The sequence below is a fragment of the Rhizopus microsporus genome (assembly GCF_002708625.1).
Source record: "Rhizopus microsporus ATCC 52813 unplaced genomic scaffold scaffold_6, whole genome shotgun sequence".
Classification (NCBI taxonomy): Eukaryota; Fungi; Mucoromycota; class Mucoromycetes; order Mucorales; family Rhizopodaceae; genus Rhizopus; species Rhizopus microsporus.
In genome coordinates, this window is record NW_019671921.1 from 1021322 (window position 1) to 1035134 (window position 13813).

Below are 13813 nucleotides of genomic sequence, written 5' to 3' on the forward strand. Positions count from 1 at the left end.
TGTATTTTTCTTTGAGACGATGTATCGCTGTAAGAGAAGGCATAGTGTGTATGTAAGGATATAAGTCAAACAAAAGAAGAGAAAAAAGTTAAAGATTTGGCAAAAGTCCTCCCTTCGCGAAAAAGCGTCACGACCCTACGAATTAATGCTTGTGTCAATTGAAAAAAGGCTATTTTTTACTGTCATATCAAGAGCTATTTACCAAATCATCATTTGACCCTTCTACATGTTTACTTTCTTTGAGGGGTCCATAATAAAAAATAGTTCATTTCCTTCTAATGCCTTTTCTTTTTCATAGAATCAAAAGAGAAAAAGAGAGGGAGAGAAAGAGGATAAGGGAGGTTCCAAACGGTATTTTATACGATGTCTAGATCACTGCTCAGGCTTTAGAGGAACTTGGTGCTGTGTTATACAGATCATAAAAAGCGCTTGTATATCTACTTTTTTTCTTTCTTGTTTGATTCCAATGCTACACACACAATAGAATACATAATTTAGACAGAATAAATAAAGAATCTCAATCGCTGCCCTGTATGTCTGTGTTAAAACTACCCCAGGTAAACATAAAGAAAAGAAAAAAGATGACAGGTTACAAAGGACGTGTGGATAATATATATATATATGTATAAACAGCTATTATTCGGTTTCTTTTTTACTATCATTTTCCTCTATTTTACTCGATTCTTCCTTCTGCTCTTGTTCGCTTTCATCCTTATTTTCTAATGGTTGCTCTTTGTCCTCCTTCTCGTTGGATGCGTCTGTGGATGAAGAAGCGTCTTTTGTCTGATTGTAATAATGTCCATAATATTGTTGGAACCATTGATTGTAAGCTTCTTTTTGTTCTTGAGTTTGTGGTTGCCCGTAATAATGAGCGTAGTATGCAGCTGCTTGTTCAGCTATGTTGTTCAAGTCTGTACCATTTCCTGCTTCTGTTGCTGTTGTTGGTTGTTGGTATCCTGCATAATTATATTGAGAATAAGCTTGGTACTGATCGTAGCCATATTGAGCATAGTATTGTGAATAGTCATATTGTTGGAATTGCTGCTCATAAAAGCTATATATCTCTAGTTAGTCATCTTGCTAATTCTCTCTCTCTCTTTTTTTTGACGATTTTACCTAGTGTAGCTAGGACTAGAGTATCTTGCTGCATACTCAGGGTTTGCCTATAGAAAATAAATTTATTATTCATCTACAGCCTTCTTTTCTCTCGCTCTTTTTCTTTCTTTTTTACCTCTGCTACTTTTTCCTCTACTAATCTTTTTGCAACAGCCAATGCTTGCGGTTCACCTAAGAGGAGATATATAAGTCCTTTTTTTTTCTTTTTAGGAACATTTGTTGCGTCTATACCTGTTATACAGACATTGCGTTCTTCTGCATTTGGATCGCCACTCAAGTCAACCTTAACTCGAGCACCTGATTGTTCTTGAAAATATCTAATCGTTTCTCCACCTCTGCCTATAATCAGTCCAACCACTGTAGATGGGATAGGCACATAAATTCTTTGATCATTTGGATTCGTCGTATGGCCAAGACCGTATGATGCAAAACGAGGTGCTGATAGCTACACACTCAAATTAGTTTTTTTTTCCAATAGTACTATAAAACTCACGTTGGGTGAACCATAAACAAGTTCTTCAATAAGATGTTTTGCATGTTGTACTGCTGCATCATCACCTAATAAAGTGATTGCTCTCTCATTGTTGATATCATTCGAACTGTCAGACGAGAGGAGGATTTTTGCTCTACTCTGCTGTTCAAACTCACGGATCGTTTCACCTCCACGACCAATCACTAATCCAACTTTTGGAACTGGTATTCTGATCGTCATCGTGTTACCGCCTGCAGCTCCTCCATAATGATGGTGATGATGATGGTACCCTCCAGCAGGGGGAGCAGTCGTAGCACCACTTCGATTCGCTTCTGTTACTTTTGCATCTTCTACCATTTGTCGAATCATGTCGCGTGCTATGCTGATTTGATCAGGCTCTCCTGCAATATAAACAACTCTCTCAGGTCCCGATGTATCTGTATTGTATGAGTAACCGTTATATATATATATATATTTTTGAATAATCTAACCTGCTGCAAATTGTACTTTGGAAACACCAGACATGCGTTCAATCTTTTTCAAATTCTCGCCTCCTTTGCCAATGAGCAATCCTACCATGTGATTAGGAACCTTGTATTCTTCTTGACGACCCGAATTCGTTCCATAATTGCTCGTTGGTCTTCGTTCTTCTGAACCTAAACCGTATCGACGAGGTTCATTTGACACATCTTGAAAAAATGTTAGCTATATACAATATATATTTTCTTCTAATTACATGATGGTCTAGAAGCACCGCTGTCATAAGCACTTCTTTTATTTTCGCGGTCATCTTGCTGATGACTGGTTGATGGAGAACTGTCTTCATAACCACGCTTTGTTCCTGAATAGACTATATAGTATCGTTTTAGTTATCAGCATCAGTGTTGCCTTTTTTGCTTTACCTGTAGAAGAGGAAGGTTGTTGTTGTGGCGGTTGTGGTTGTTCAGTTGTGGAAGCTGTAGTTTGCTTTAATTTCTCTGCAATCGCTCTTGCTCTAGAAAGCGCATCACTGAAATTAACTGGAGTTTCTTTGTCTGTGAGTGATGGCGGAGGAGGAACGGCTGAATAGTTTTTTCCTTCCATCAAGTGTATAGGAAAATCGACTCAGTAGGGCTTATATGGAGAAGAAAAGAAAAAAAAAAAAACAAAAAAAAAGAGAGACAGAAAAAGATTAAAGCGTGGTACTTAAAATTCAGCCAAAGGGACTTTTCAGAAAAGTTATGAGAAAAGTGACAAATTGGATAATAATGAAGACGACATATGACACTACTGAATATAGTTTCTCAAGTACTCATTAAAGAGTTCCCATTGCAAACGAGTTGAATACAAATATTTGATAGTTGTCATATAAAATTTATTCTACAAACAAAGTTTAGCTGTCAAACAAAAGCATCACCCTGTAAAATAGAGATACAGCAATACTGCGTGAATGCTTCTTAGTTTAACAATCGACTGAAAGAAAGCTCATAAAGAATTGCAAATGAACTAGAGTATATGTATAGGTTACAAATTGTCGTACGGAGGAAAAAAACCAACTTTGAATAGAGAAACGTTATTTGATATAATTCCCGGACGTAACGCGGAGTCATCCTGACACGTTCCCTCTCTTCGCGGGGCATATGCTTAACATGTATTTAAAGGTTTACTCTTCCCTATTCTCCTCTTCCTTTTATTATTCAATGTTTTCTTCAAGGCGTTTTTTCACTCAAACTATTCGGTTTTATTCTAGCGGTAAACCTCTTGTCAAGTTTGAAAATGCAAATGTCTATCGATTTGGTTCAAAGGAGCCTGCGTTTAAGAATCTGACATTGACATTAAACAGTCATGACCGTTTAGTCATTGTCGGACCTGTCAGTGCAGGAAAGACCACGTTGGCAGAGGTATTTATAGCGTGTGTGCGTGCAAGAAGCTTTTGGTAGTAATAATAATGTAAAATATAGACTATTGCAGGAAAGCATTTGATTCAACCTTTGTCAGCAGCTAGTTGGCCAATCATTGACAAGTCTGTATCACCTTATGCGTCAGATTATATTCATTTGGTCTCGTTCAGAGAAAGCTCAGGTAGCTTCTCTTATAGTAAACATTATTACCAAGAACGATTTAATTTCAGGTAAATATATACAAATATATGGACGCTTGAGCTTATTCTTTTAAAAAGTGACCCTGATGATGATATCACTTTGGAAAATTACTTGAACGGTGATGGAAAGTATGATGTAGAAAGGGTCAAAGAAATAGCCAAACAGCTCAATGTAGATCATTTATTACCTCTTTCCTTTTTGAAATTATCAAATGGTCAAACGAGACGTGCGAGAATAGCAAAGGCGCTTTTAAAGAACCCCTCCATGCTAGTGCTTGATGAACCTCTAAGTAACATCTTGTACTTTTTTTTACATTCTTTCAGACTAACGTGACTTTTCAACAGTGGGCCTCGATGTTGAGCATCGTCAGCACCTGCTTGATGTACTCGGTGACTTGACCATCAAATCCTCTGTTCCCATCGTTCTCGTGCTCAGACCACAAGACGAATTCCCATCATGGGCAACAGATGTCGTCGAGCTTCAAGACATGGCTATTGGCTGGAAGGGAAAGCCAAAGGAGTTCCAAATCAGGCGTGAGGCCAACAAGAAAAAGACGGAAAAAGCAAGAGAGTGTCTAGAAAAGCAGACAGATACAAGTTCAAATGAGCCTGTTGTAGAAATGAAAAATGTCAGAGTCTCTTACGGCGGCAAACCTATCCTTCAAGATATCACCTGGACCGTTCGCAAGGGCGAAAGATGGGCACTTTTAGGACCCAATGGTTCAGGAAAGACGACACTCTTGGCATTCCTGACAGGTGATCATCCCCAGGCTTATGCCAATGATCTTTCTCTCTTTGGAAGACGTCGTGGCACGGGTGAATCTATCTGGGAAATCAAGCAGAGAGTAGGCATGGTAAGCCCTGAGATTCATCTCTATTTTAATCAAAACCTGTCAGCTTTGGAAGCAGCAGGTACAGGATTCTTTGATGTTGTTGTTCCCCGGCCGTTAAATGATCAGCAAACGAGCCAGATCAAGAGTCTCTTTTATGAGTTTGGCATAGAGAGAATGCTTCACCATAAACTCAGAGATATGTCTACGGGTGAGCAACGTATGGTTTTGCTCATTCGATCTTTGGTAATTTTATTTGTTTTTTGTTTGTCTTTTTTAGTAATGACATGCATTATAGGTAAAAATGCCAGATTTAGTCATTTGGGATGAACCCTTCCAAGGCCTGGATGATACATTGATAGATAATGTCAACAGATGGTTAGAGAATCATATGCGTCAAGATCAGACATTGATCATGGTCACTCATCATGAAGAAGAGATACCAGAGACAGTAACAAAACGGTTTAAACTTGGATCAGGCGGCGTCCAAGCCAACTAATGGTTTTATTTACAAGTATTGTGTTATTATTATTTACATATGTGTATGTGGAATATATGCGGAATCAGTCTCATGATGTTTAATCTTGATGATATTGTCTGTGCCAATCTTTGAGCTGTTCCAAGACGATAAATGTGACAATGGTATGAGGTCCTAATCTAATAAATGCTGGCATCCATCCACGAAAGAGTGAGCCAACCCCTTCATGCTGAACCATGTATTTCATCATCTTTAATGGTCGGCGTATATCATCTTTACCATGTGCATTCATAATTCTAGTCTTGACTACATCTAATGGAGAGCATACAGTGGTTGCTACTAAGCCCTGATATAAAATAATCAGCATATCTATACATAGTTGTCTATCTATGTGTAACTTACAGCTAATAAGCTAGATACGAAATGAGTCGTTAATCCATTTTGAAGATCGAGTTGATCTATACACATCTGTTTGAATACATCATAACTTGTCATCTGAGATACTGTAATCAACACGGCTCGGTTCGTGCTTGAACCTAAACCCCGGAATAACGCCTGAGGCCCCTCTTCTCGACATATCCTGACCATACCGTCGATCACATTTTTGTAATTTCTTCTCTTATTGGGCGGTAATTGTCCATCATTCTGCATACGTACATTCACCACATCGCTTGGATTACCAAATGCTCCTCCCAAGACACCTGCCATAGTTGAACAAAATAACAATTGCCTCATGGTGGGTTCTATTATTACCGGTTAGCCATATCTATTTTATCATCATTATATCATCATCTTACTCGCATCACCAGCCACCGCGTATTTAAATTTATCGTATAAACCAAACCGAATGGTAGAATATGTTCCCTGTCTTAATAAACTGGCTGATAGTCCACCATACAAGGCTAATACACCTTCTTGACGACTAATAGTCCACATCGTCTTGACCATTCGAATTGGACTCAGTAACTGAATCTCGGACCAAATACTCTTATTTGTATCTAGACGAAGTGTTTGAAGTCTGACCTTGGTGAGATCAAAGGGATGAGACACTAGGGTTGCGATGCATGAGGCAGCTCCACCAAACCAAAACGGTGACTGAAGTACTTTTTTGGTTGTCTTTATACTGTTATTGGTTATAATAGTATTAGAATTGCCTGTTGTTGTTGACGGTGATATTCTAGTGAGAAGCATGCTATAAAAAAAAAGAGAGAGAGATAACAAGCAATTTTATTTTTCTATTTTTTTTTTTTGCGGGGTAATTGTGACTGCGTTGTAGATCAAGAACCAAACATCATCATGTAAATATAATGCAAGTTTATAAAATTTATTTACTAATCTTTTCAGTCAATTCAGGAACAGCCTTGAACAAGTCATCAACAAGTCCATAATCAGCAACTTGGAAAATAGGTGCATCTGCATCCTTGTTGATAGCAACAATCGTCTTACTATCTTTCATACCCGCAAGATGTTGAATAGCACCAGAGATACCTAATAATTCAAAGTTTTGTAAAACCTACCCTTCATTTTTTTTCCCACGATGAAAACTTACCGACAGCAATGTAAAGTTCTAAGAAGGAGAAAAAAAAAGTAAGAAAGACGTAAAGGCTAGGACTTGCTTCTGTCTACTTACCAGGTGCAACGATTTTACCAGTTTGACCTACTTGCAAAGAGTTGTCGACGAATCCAGCATCAACAGCAGCACGAGAGGCACCGACTATGAATGTTTGTCAGCTCATCTTTTATATTCTCACAGGCACGTGACGTATTTACCAGCTGCACCAATCTTGTCTGCTAAATCATACAACAACTTGAAGTTTTCACCATTCTTCATACCACGACCACCACTGATCACACGTTTGGCACTTCCAAGATCAGGACGGTCACTCTTTTGAATCTCTTCGCCTTCCCATTGAGTCAAGCCGAGCTTTTCAGAAGAAGAAACAACTTCTTCGGGGGCAGCATCTTGAGTGGCAGAGGCGGCTTCGAAAGCAGTTCCACGGACAGTAATGACCTTGACCTTATCGTTAGTCTTTACAGTAGCGATGGCGTTACCTAACATGACACTTTTAATTCAGCGATTCTATACAATACACAAACACATTACCAGCATAGATGGGACGAACAAAGGTATCTTCACTTTCGATGGCAGTAATATCTGAGATGGCAGCAACGTCCAATAAAGCAGCAGCACGGGGGAACACGTTCTTGCCACCAGCGGTATGGCCAGTAATCAAATGGGTAAATCCGTTCTTGGCTTGTACTTCGGCAAGAAGAGGAGCAATATCTTCAGGTAAGGCATGAGCATAAGCAGCGTCTTTGGCAGTCAACACTTTGGATACACCTTCTAACTTGGCAACCTCTTTAGCAACACCTTCAGGGGCTTCACCAGCAACTAAAGCAGTGACAGAACCACCGAGTTTTTTGGCAGCAGTCAAAGCGTTCAATGTGGCTCCACTGATTGCTCCGTCTTTATGCTCAACATATAAAAGGGTATTGACACCAGCACCCGTTGTATAGAAACGTTGAACAAGTGTTGAGCGAGTCTAAAGAAAGAAATATAATAAGCCTTTTTCCCCTTTTCCGCCTTTTTCTTTTTTTGTTTACTTGAAGAGCAATGCGTGATGTGACAGAAGCGAACATGTTAAACTGTGAAAAAAGAAACAAGAGAGAAAAGAGAGATAGAGAAGATGCCTGGATATTTAATCTCACACGCATGTTACATCTCCGACTGTTCCTGTTGTAAACGTCACTCCCATCTTGGAAATTTTACTTATTTTCACATGAAATATCATTTTACGCACGATTGCCAACTTGACATTTGCATTGTTTTGTTCAATGTCAACCATTTTGCTACTCTATTACTTTATTCTTTCTTTTTTCATAGTTAATAAGGCTTCTTAATAACTTGCAATAACTTTATTAAAGACTGTTTTATGATATCGATGGTATATATGCATGTAAAAAGGCTGATAATATCACCATTGCCTGACAGGGCGTCTCTAGCCAATACTATATTTTGATCAAAAGAAATCATCTTTCAGCCTTCTTTATGATAAATCAGATCGTATACAAGTTTTGCATAAACACAAATGTGGCCTATCCCCTTTATTTTTTCAGCGATAATACTCGCCTTTTGAGATATCCATGCACTGGCAAAACTAGCATTAATGCGTCTGACTTGATCACTTCATATTTTCATGTTTTCTTCAATAAAAATGTTGAATGGCAAAAACTTTAGACATTATCTCGAAAAACCTAGTAAGCATTATTGTAGCATGTTACAGTAAGAGCAATGGCACGAAACGAAGATTAAGGATGTGAGTATAACCCTCAGGGCCGTACTTTATTATTTGGTCCTCTTTATACCTTTCTGTCATATTTAAACATAAAACTCATAATACTTTCTTGCATAAAGTATCTCATTATATTAAAACCGTAAAAAAAAGGACATGGTTGCTTGCACATAAGCGTTAGTTTCCTCCCTTATTTCCTGTCTCATCTTTCTTTAGATCTAACAATTTTGTCAAATATACCTTTTAGGTAATCTTTAATATTGGCTTCATAGTAGTCCATAAACTAAAAAAAAGCGTTTCTATTATAATTTATGTTTTAAGCTGAAAATAAAGATGTTGAACCAGATCAAGTGCATTTTATAATCGCTTTCATAGCCGAAGAGCTTTTTCTTCAACATGGAGCGTTCACTTTAAGCCTAAAACGCGCTTAAAGTAGGACATCTCAATACTGACAATTCTACCTGCAACATTGATATGCCTATCTCCTAGATTACACTATAATAAGGACTAACTAAGCTCACTAGTGTTTATAAGATCCACGTTTCAAATTAATAAAGATATTTTGTTCAATTTTTCTGTACATTACCGTATCGACTTTTTCGACAATCACCACAGATACGCTTTTTACGCATTCTCATAAAGATAACCGATTAGTTTAAGCACAATGATGACCCCTTTCTGACCTCTTTATGAACGGTCATTGTCCTGTTTTGTTTTGCCAACAAGCTGAAGCAGACTACTACAATAGTGTAGTAGAATGTAAAAAGCTGGGCTCTGGGTATCGGAGCATCGGATGTCATGGTACATATTCGAATTTTTATTTAGATCTCCCTATTAACATAACCGTGTTCTTGTATAGCCTTTGCAGAAACAAGATATCATTTGGTTGAACAAAGCTTTTAGAAGCAACCTAAGCAACGAATTATCAGTGCTTAGATGACACGGTTCATTTTGCCTGCTGACGTCTGAATGGGTTTTACGCTCCAGGGTTAGTGTAAAGTTCGCATAATATCTTATTTGTGCTCACGTTAAACTGATTTTGATTCTTCTTTATATTGGAAAGAATGACAACATCTTAATTGATGAGTTGAACCAAAGCTTACTATCATACTTGAAATCCAACGCTACTAACAGTCATTTCTGCAGATATCACGACCTTAACACAAAGGAGCAGTGCTAGGTTTTCATGACGTATCTGTGTAACATTTCACATGTCGGATTGTAAATTATTGATTTTATATAAAGGGACAGTAATACGACCAATGCCTTTTTTTTCCCTTCATCTACTTTATCTCAGGCGTAGCAAATAATTAACTACAAAACATCACAACTGTTATAGATGTCAGTGATGTATACCAAAATGAAAGGTGATATGGATTGCGCAAGTCCCAGGCAATTTTGATCGCCACTTTATTCAACGTAAGCCCTTTTGATTCGAAATCCATTGCTCATGGTACCTCCCTTGATGACATATTGCAGAACGCACACAAGAATTAGAAAGAGACGGTCAACATGCTTCTCAAAAGTATAATGAAGACAAGCAACCCAGAAAAGATAGCAGCCTATACCATATCATGGCATTTCGTTAAGCTGCATATGGAGAAGAAATTTAGTGCTTTTGAGAACGAATCGGATTTGTCAGAAGATGACTTTGTAGTCAAGATCTGGAAGCCGATATTGGAAGCTTTGTTCTCTGAAACGTGCGTAGTGTTGCGTTGGGATGGCGCTCTGTCACAAGTGGCGCAAGAAGGGGAAATGGCTCGCCGAAGAATGGACCTTCGCTTCCGCTGCTCTTCTGGGAATTCAAATGATGTCAGTGATGCCGGGTTTGGGAAGAAGGCCTGTGTAACAAAGCTCTATTATGACAAGAAAAAACTCATGACCAATGAGAAGGCACAGCTAAATTAGATCGCCTCATTCAACAGCAGTGATGCTTGTGATATTAGACTTTACTTGGTGCAAATTCTTGGATTTGAAGCCGTCATATATGAAATGTTTTTGGAGAGGAAAAAGGTGTATGTTCTCAGGAAGGCAAGGGAATCCTCTGTTCCTATTGCTGCAAGAAGGATCAGAAATGACAGCGGGAGGTTTTTCGAAGGGCTTTCGAGCTCTCTATTATATATCATGATAGTCTGAAGAAGGGAAGAATGAGCCGCGTCGCCTACGATAATCGGCCTGCCCCTATCACCAGAATGTCACCATCAATAGCTACTATCATATTCTACGTTGAATAAGGGTCAACAGTGTCTATACATCGACAACAAAAGCTCAGCAACACAAACTGTCCAATCACAATCATAATTACAATTTTATATAGTAAGCATAACTATCAATTTTACTACCTTCATCTTTATTCTTTTAAATAAAAGAAACATAAAGAGTCCCATTGTACTTTCTGTCTATTCTCACTACTACTACAGCAAATATAACTACTATAACAACTACAGAGTAGACTTTTTCTTTTATTTCTGTCTTGTGTCTTCATTGGAAGCTAACATAATTAAAAAAGCTTTTTTATTGTCACTACAAATTACTCCCTTTCTCATTCCTGTATTTTGTATGTATTTTATCATTCATACCCTTGTTATTATTGTTATTGCCTCTTATTGTAGCCAACATTATGACCACTATCGCTTCATCTATGTGTCAGAAGGCTTTACATTTAGTTTTATGGTTTTATAGATTTACAAAGATAAGCGTTTATTTTTAAAAGTTAGTTATGCAGATAAGTGTAAATTATGGCAGCTGTTGAATAAAAAAGACACTCCTACTGTAGCTTATTACTTTACCTGTTTATCACAAGTATACTTACATATTTAACTATAGCATTGTCTTGCCCATTTTGTAAGCATATACTAAACACATCAGCGACAAGTTGGGCATAACTAGAGATAAGTATTCAGGAGCAAGAAGAAATAGAACTTATGATATTTACTCCACACAACCATTGATCTTCTATCAATTAATTGATCTACTTTCAATGTCTTATTCTACAGCATAGTAAACGTGTACAAGCACTTTCTTCTTAAAGTATAGTATATTTTTATGTATTTAATATCATGGTATGCTCAATAAAGTATGTCATCTTACATAATTACTGTATATGAATATGAATATGACAAAAAATGAATCAAAGGGTAACATCCCACCTTTAACTTCTCTTCACCCGTGATTAAGGAGGTGACGATATACCATAAAAGGAAATCAAGGATGTGACGTTTAATTTTTTCAATTTTTAAAATAAACTTTCTTAATTTGGATATACGGAGCTTACAAATACGTCATTTGTAAATCAGCCTTAGCTTTAAATGGCAAATTGAAACTCAATCTTTCTGTATTGTGTTAAACTCTTTGTTTTGAATAAATATGCGATTCCTGCTTTTTCTTTTTTCTTTTTTCTTTTTTCTAGTTGTTTGTTGTAGATGATATTCATATACTATTTGCTATTATAAATCATACACGATTTACTCACACAGTAACAGCCGAAAAGGAAATCGTTATTATAGAAATACAGTCAACACAACAATAAATATACTTTATAGAATACAGAAAATATATAAAAAGATTAATTATAATGTCAAGGTATTATCACAATCACTGTAAAAGGCGATCAATTAATATATGTTTAATAGCAATGGAAGCACCAGAGATTCTGCTACATCAAAATATCATGCACAGTTATATTCTGGCCAGAAACTATTACAGAGAAGACAGCTACAACAACAACAGCAGCAACAACAACAACAACCACAACCACATAATTATGATTCCTTCTTTAATGCAAATAAACCAATGTCAATCAATAGTAAAATAATATCATTTGAAGCACCCAACCTATATCAGACATCCTTACAGCTAACTACTGAGATTGATATCCATGCTTGGTGGTCTGCTCTTGTTAATATATTCTCTAGTAACAATCATAATAAAGAAAATAATAAATGGCTTGTCACTAATTTAATGTCCATATATCATCAAAAGGTACTTCGTTTCACGCTACCCGTGTGGCCTTGAGTATTCCTCAAGACTCAAACGACCCTTACTCAGGTCCTTGGGGCTTAAAAGCAGTCTACAACAAAACAGGATCCATCAGTCAGGAATCAGAAAGTGGAACTACAGAATCAAGTACAGAAGACAATAAGGATGACGAGACAACGTTTGATTACTTTTTGCACAGTCATCGTATTCACGAAACAGGTCCTCATCATGTCCCTTGGTGTTTTGAAAGATTACAACCATTTGAATCTGAACCTGAACCACTCATCAACAATCCAAGTGTACAAAAAATATTGAAACGAAACACTGTTGTTGTCTTATCAAGAGAATATCGCCGAAAGTCGTCCTCATCTATAAGAAAAAAATATGGAAGTGATGAATGTAACATTGACTTGTTCAAAAAGGCGTTACTTGACCAAAAGGGCGAAAAAGGCAGCCCTTACCCAGTCACTAGGCGAAGGTCCGCCTGGTCCTTACCTGTCATCACCACCCCTTGCCTATCACATAAGGGTGAGATCCTTGTCGATGGCTCAAGCTGCGTAGACGTTGACGATGACGACATGACGTCAAATAGCATGGCTAGCTCTAGCACATTTCTTCAAGATTATGACGAATACGAGCAGCAACAACCCTCCCCTTGGTCACAGTCTCCTGCCCCTTCTCCCGCCATTATGGATTCGGAAGTCAATCCATTTTTTCAATCGCCTCCTGATATAGATGACGATGCTTTCAATCCTGTGTCGCCAGAAGCTTGCTACGACAAATCTTCACTGCCTTTCCCTCCTCCTATTTCAAATGTACACTCCATTGTTCACGTTCCCTTATTTCATCCGTTAGACGTCATTCAATCACAAGCTCCTTCAGCAAAACATCACATGAATCCATCACCCATTGGCATTTTATCTTTCTTGGCGCCTATCGTACCTTATCCTCAGGTTCTCTTGGCCAGTCTTACTTCTTTGGCTCCGTTCATAGCTGCCAGCTTGACCAACGCGCTACAAAACTACCATATGAAAAAACAAGGCGAGATCTATAGAAGATACTCATCAAATGATGGCAATCCCCAAAGTGCCGATTCCAACGAACTGCCTCGACGATCTTCTGCGACTTCGACGAATCGAGAAGATGAAGAAGAAGACGAAGATGATGACGATGAACAGAGTTTGATAGACTTGGCCAATGTGACGCCTACGCTTGAAAAGAGACCTGACCATCTAGGCTCCATGTCTAATTTCACTCGTAGTTCACTTGAAACAGTCACCGAGCAGAAACTGACGCCGATGAACGAGATACCGATGGACATGGAGTTTGATGATAAAAAGGCTCTATCGCCTTCCTCCACAGCTGTGATTGAAGGTTGGGGCGCCATTTCGCCTACCACTGGCTTGCCTATTTCGGCTTCTATACCGCCTCACACACTGTGCAGTGATAAAAGTTGTATCAAGCATCACTCTAGTAGTAATAAACTTTCCAGAGAAAGGACTCCACCTTGTCTGTCTAACAATATCATCATGGATGGCGCTATTGCAAGTAATAACAATACCCCAT

At 38.0% G+C, this 13813-nt stretch overlaps 3 protein-coding genes across 3 annotated transcripts; 1 reads left to right on the forward strand and 2 right to left on the reverse strand.

Annotated features, from left to right (window-relative positions):
- Window positions 1–1404: 1404 nt before the first annotated feature.
- RHIMIDRAFT_124308 (uncharacterized protein) lies at window positions 1405–2751 on the reverse strand. The gene is made up of 4 exons (XM_023605448.1): window positions 2491–2751; window positions 2325–2438; window positions 2080–2277; window positions 1405–2025 (listed from the first exon to the last, which is right to left on the reverse strand). Exons 1-4 carry the CDS (start codon window positions 2669–2671, stop codon window positions 1562–1564), a joined length of 957 nt encoding a protein of 318 aa, XP_023467456.1. The 5' UTR covers window positions 2672–2751; the 3' UTR covers window positions 1405–1561.
- A 516-nt stretch (window positions 2752–3267) lies between these two features.
- RHIMIDRAFT_236801 (P-loop containing nucleoside triphosphate hydrolase protein) lies at window positions 3268–4997 on the forward strand (the record flags this gene model as incomplete). The annotated part of the gene is made up of 5 exons (XM_023608638.1): window positions 3268–3468; window positions 3529–3698; window positions 3747–3958; window positions 4014–4744; window positions 4797–4997. 5 exons carry the CDS (start codon window positions 3268–3270, stop codon window positions 4995–4997), a joined length of 1515 nt encoding a protein of 504 aa, XP_023467457.1.
- Window positions 4998–5076: 79 nt separating this feature from the next.
- Window positions 5077–6167, reverse strand: RHIMIDRAFT_201285 (mitochondrial carrier; the record flags this gene model as incomplete). The annotated part of the gene is made up of 3 exons (XM_023606523.1): window positions 5077–5322; window positions 5379–5719; window positions 5774–6167. The coding sequence occupies 3 exons, from the start codon at window positions 6165–6167 to the stop codon at window positions 5077–5079; spliced, it is 981 nt and encodes a 326-aa protein (XP_023467458.1).
- Between the last annotated feature and the right edge of the window lie 7646 nt (window positions 6168–13813).

Excerpts from the sequence above, each read along its gene's own strand:
- RHIMIDRAFT_124308 (XM_023605448.1), bottom strand. The coding sequence starts at position 2,671 with ATGGAAGGAAAAAACTATTCAGCCGTTCCTCCTCCGCCATCACTCACA. Across the intron at positions 2,278-2,324 it reads CGGTGCTTCTAGACCATCAT|ATGTGTCAAATGAACCTCGT; the intron begins GTAATTAGAAGA and ends CATTTTTTCAAG. Across the intron at positions 2,026-2,079 it reads CAAAGTACAATTTGCAGCAG|ATACATCGGGACCTGAGAGA; the intron begins GTTAGATTATTC and ends CATACAATACAG.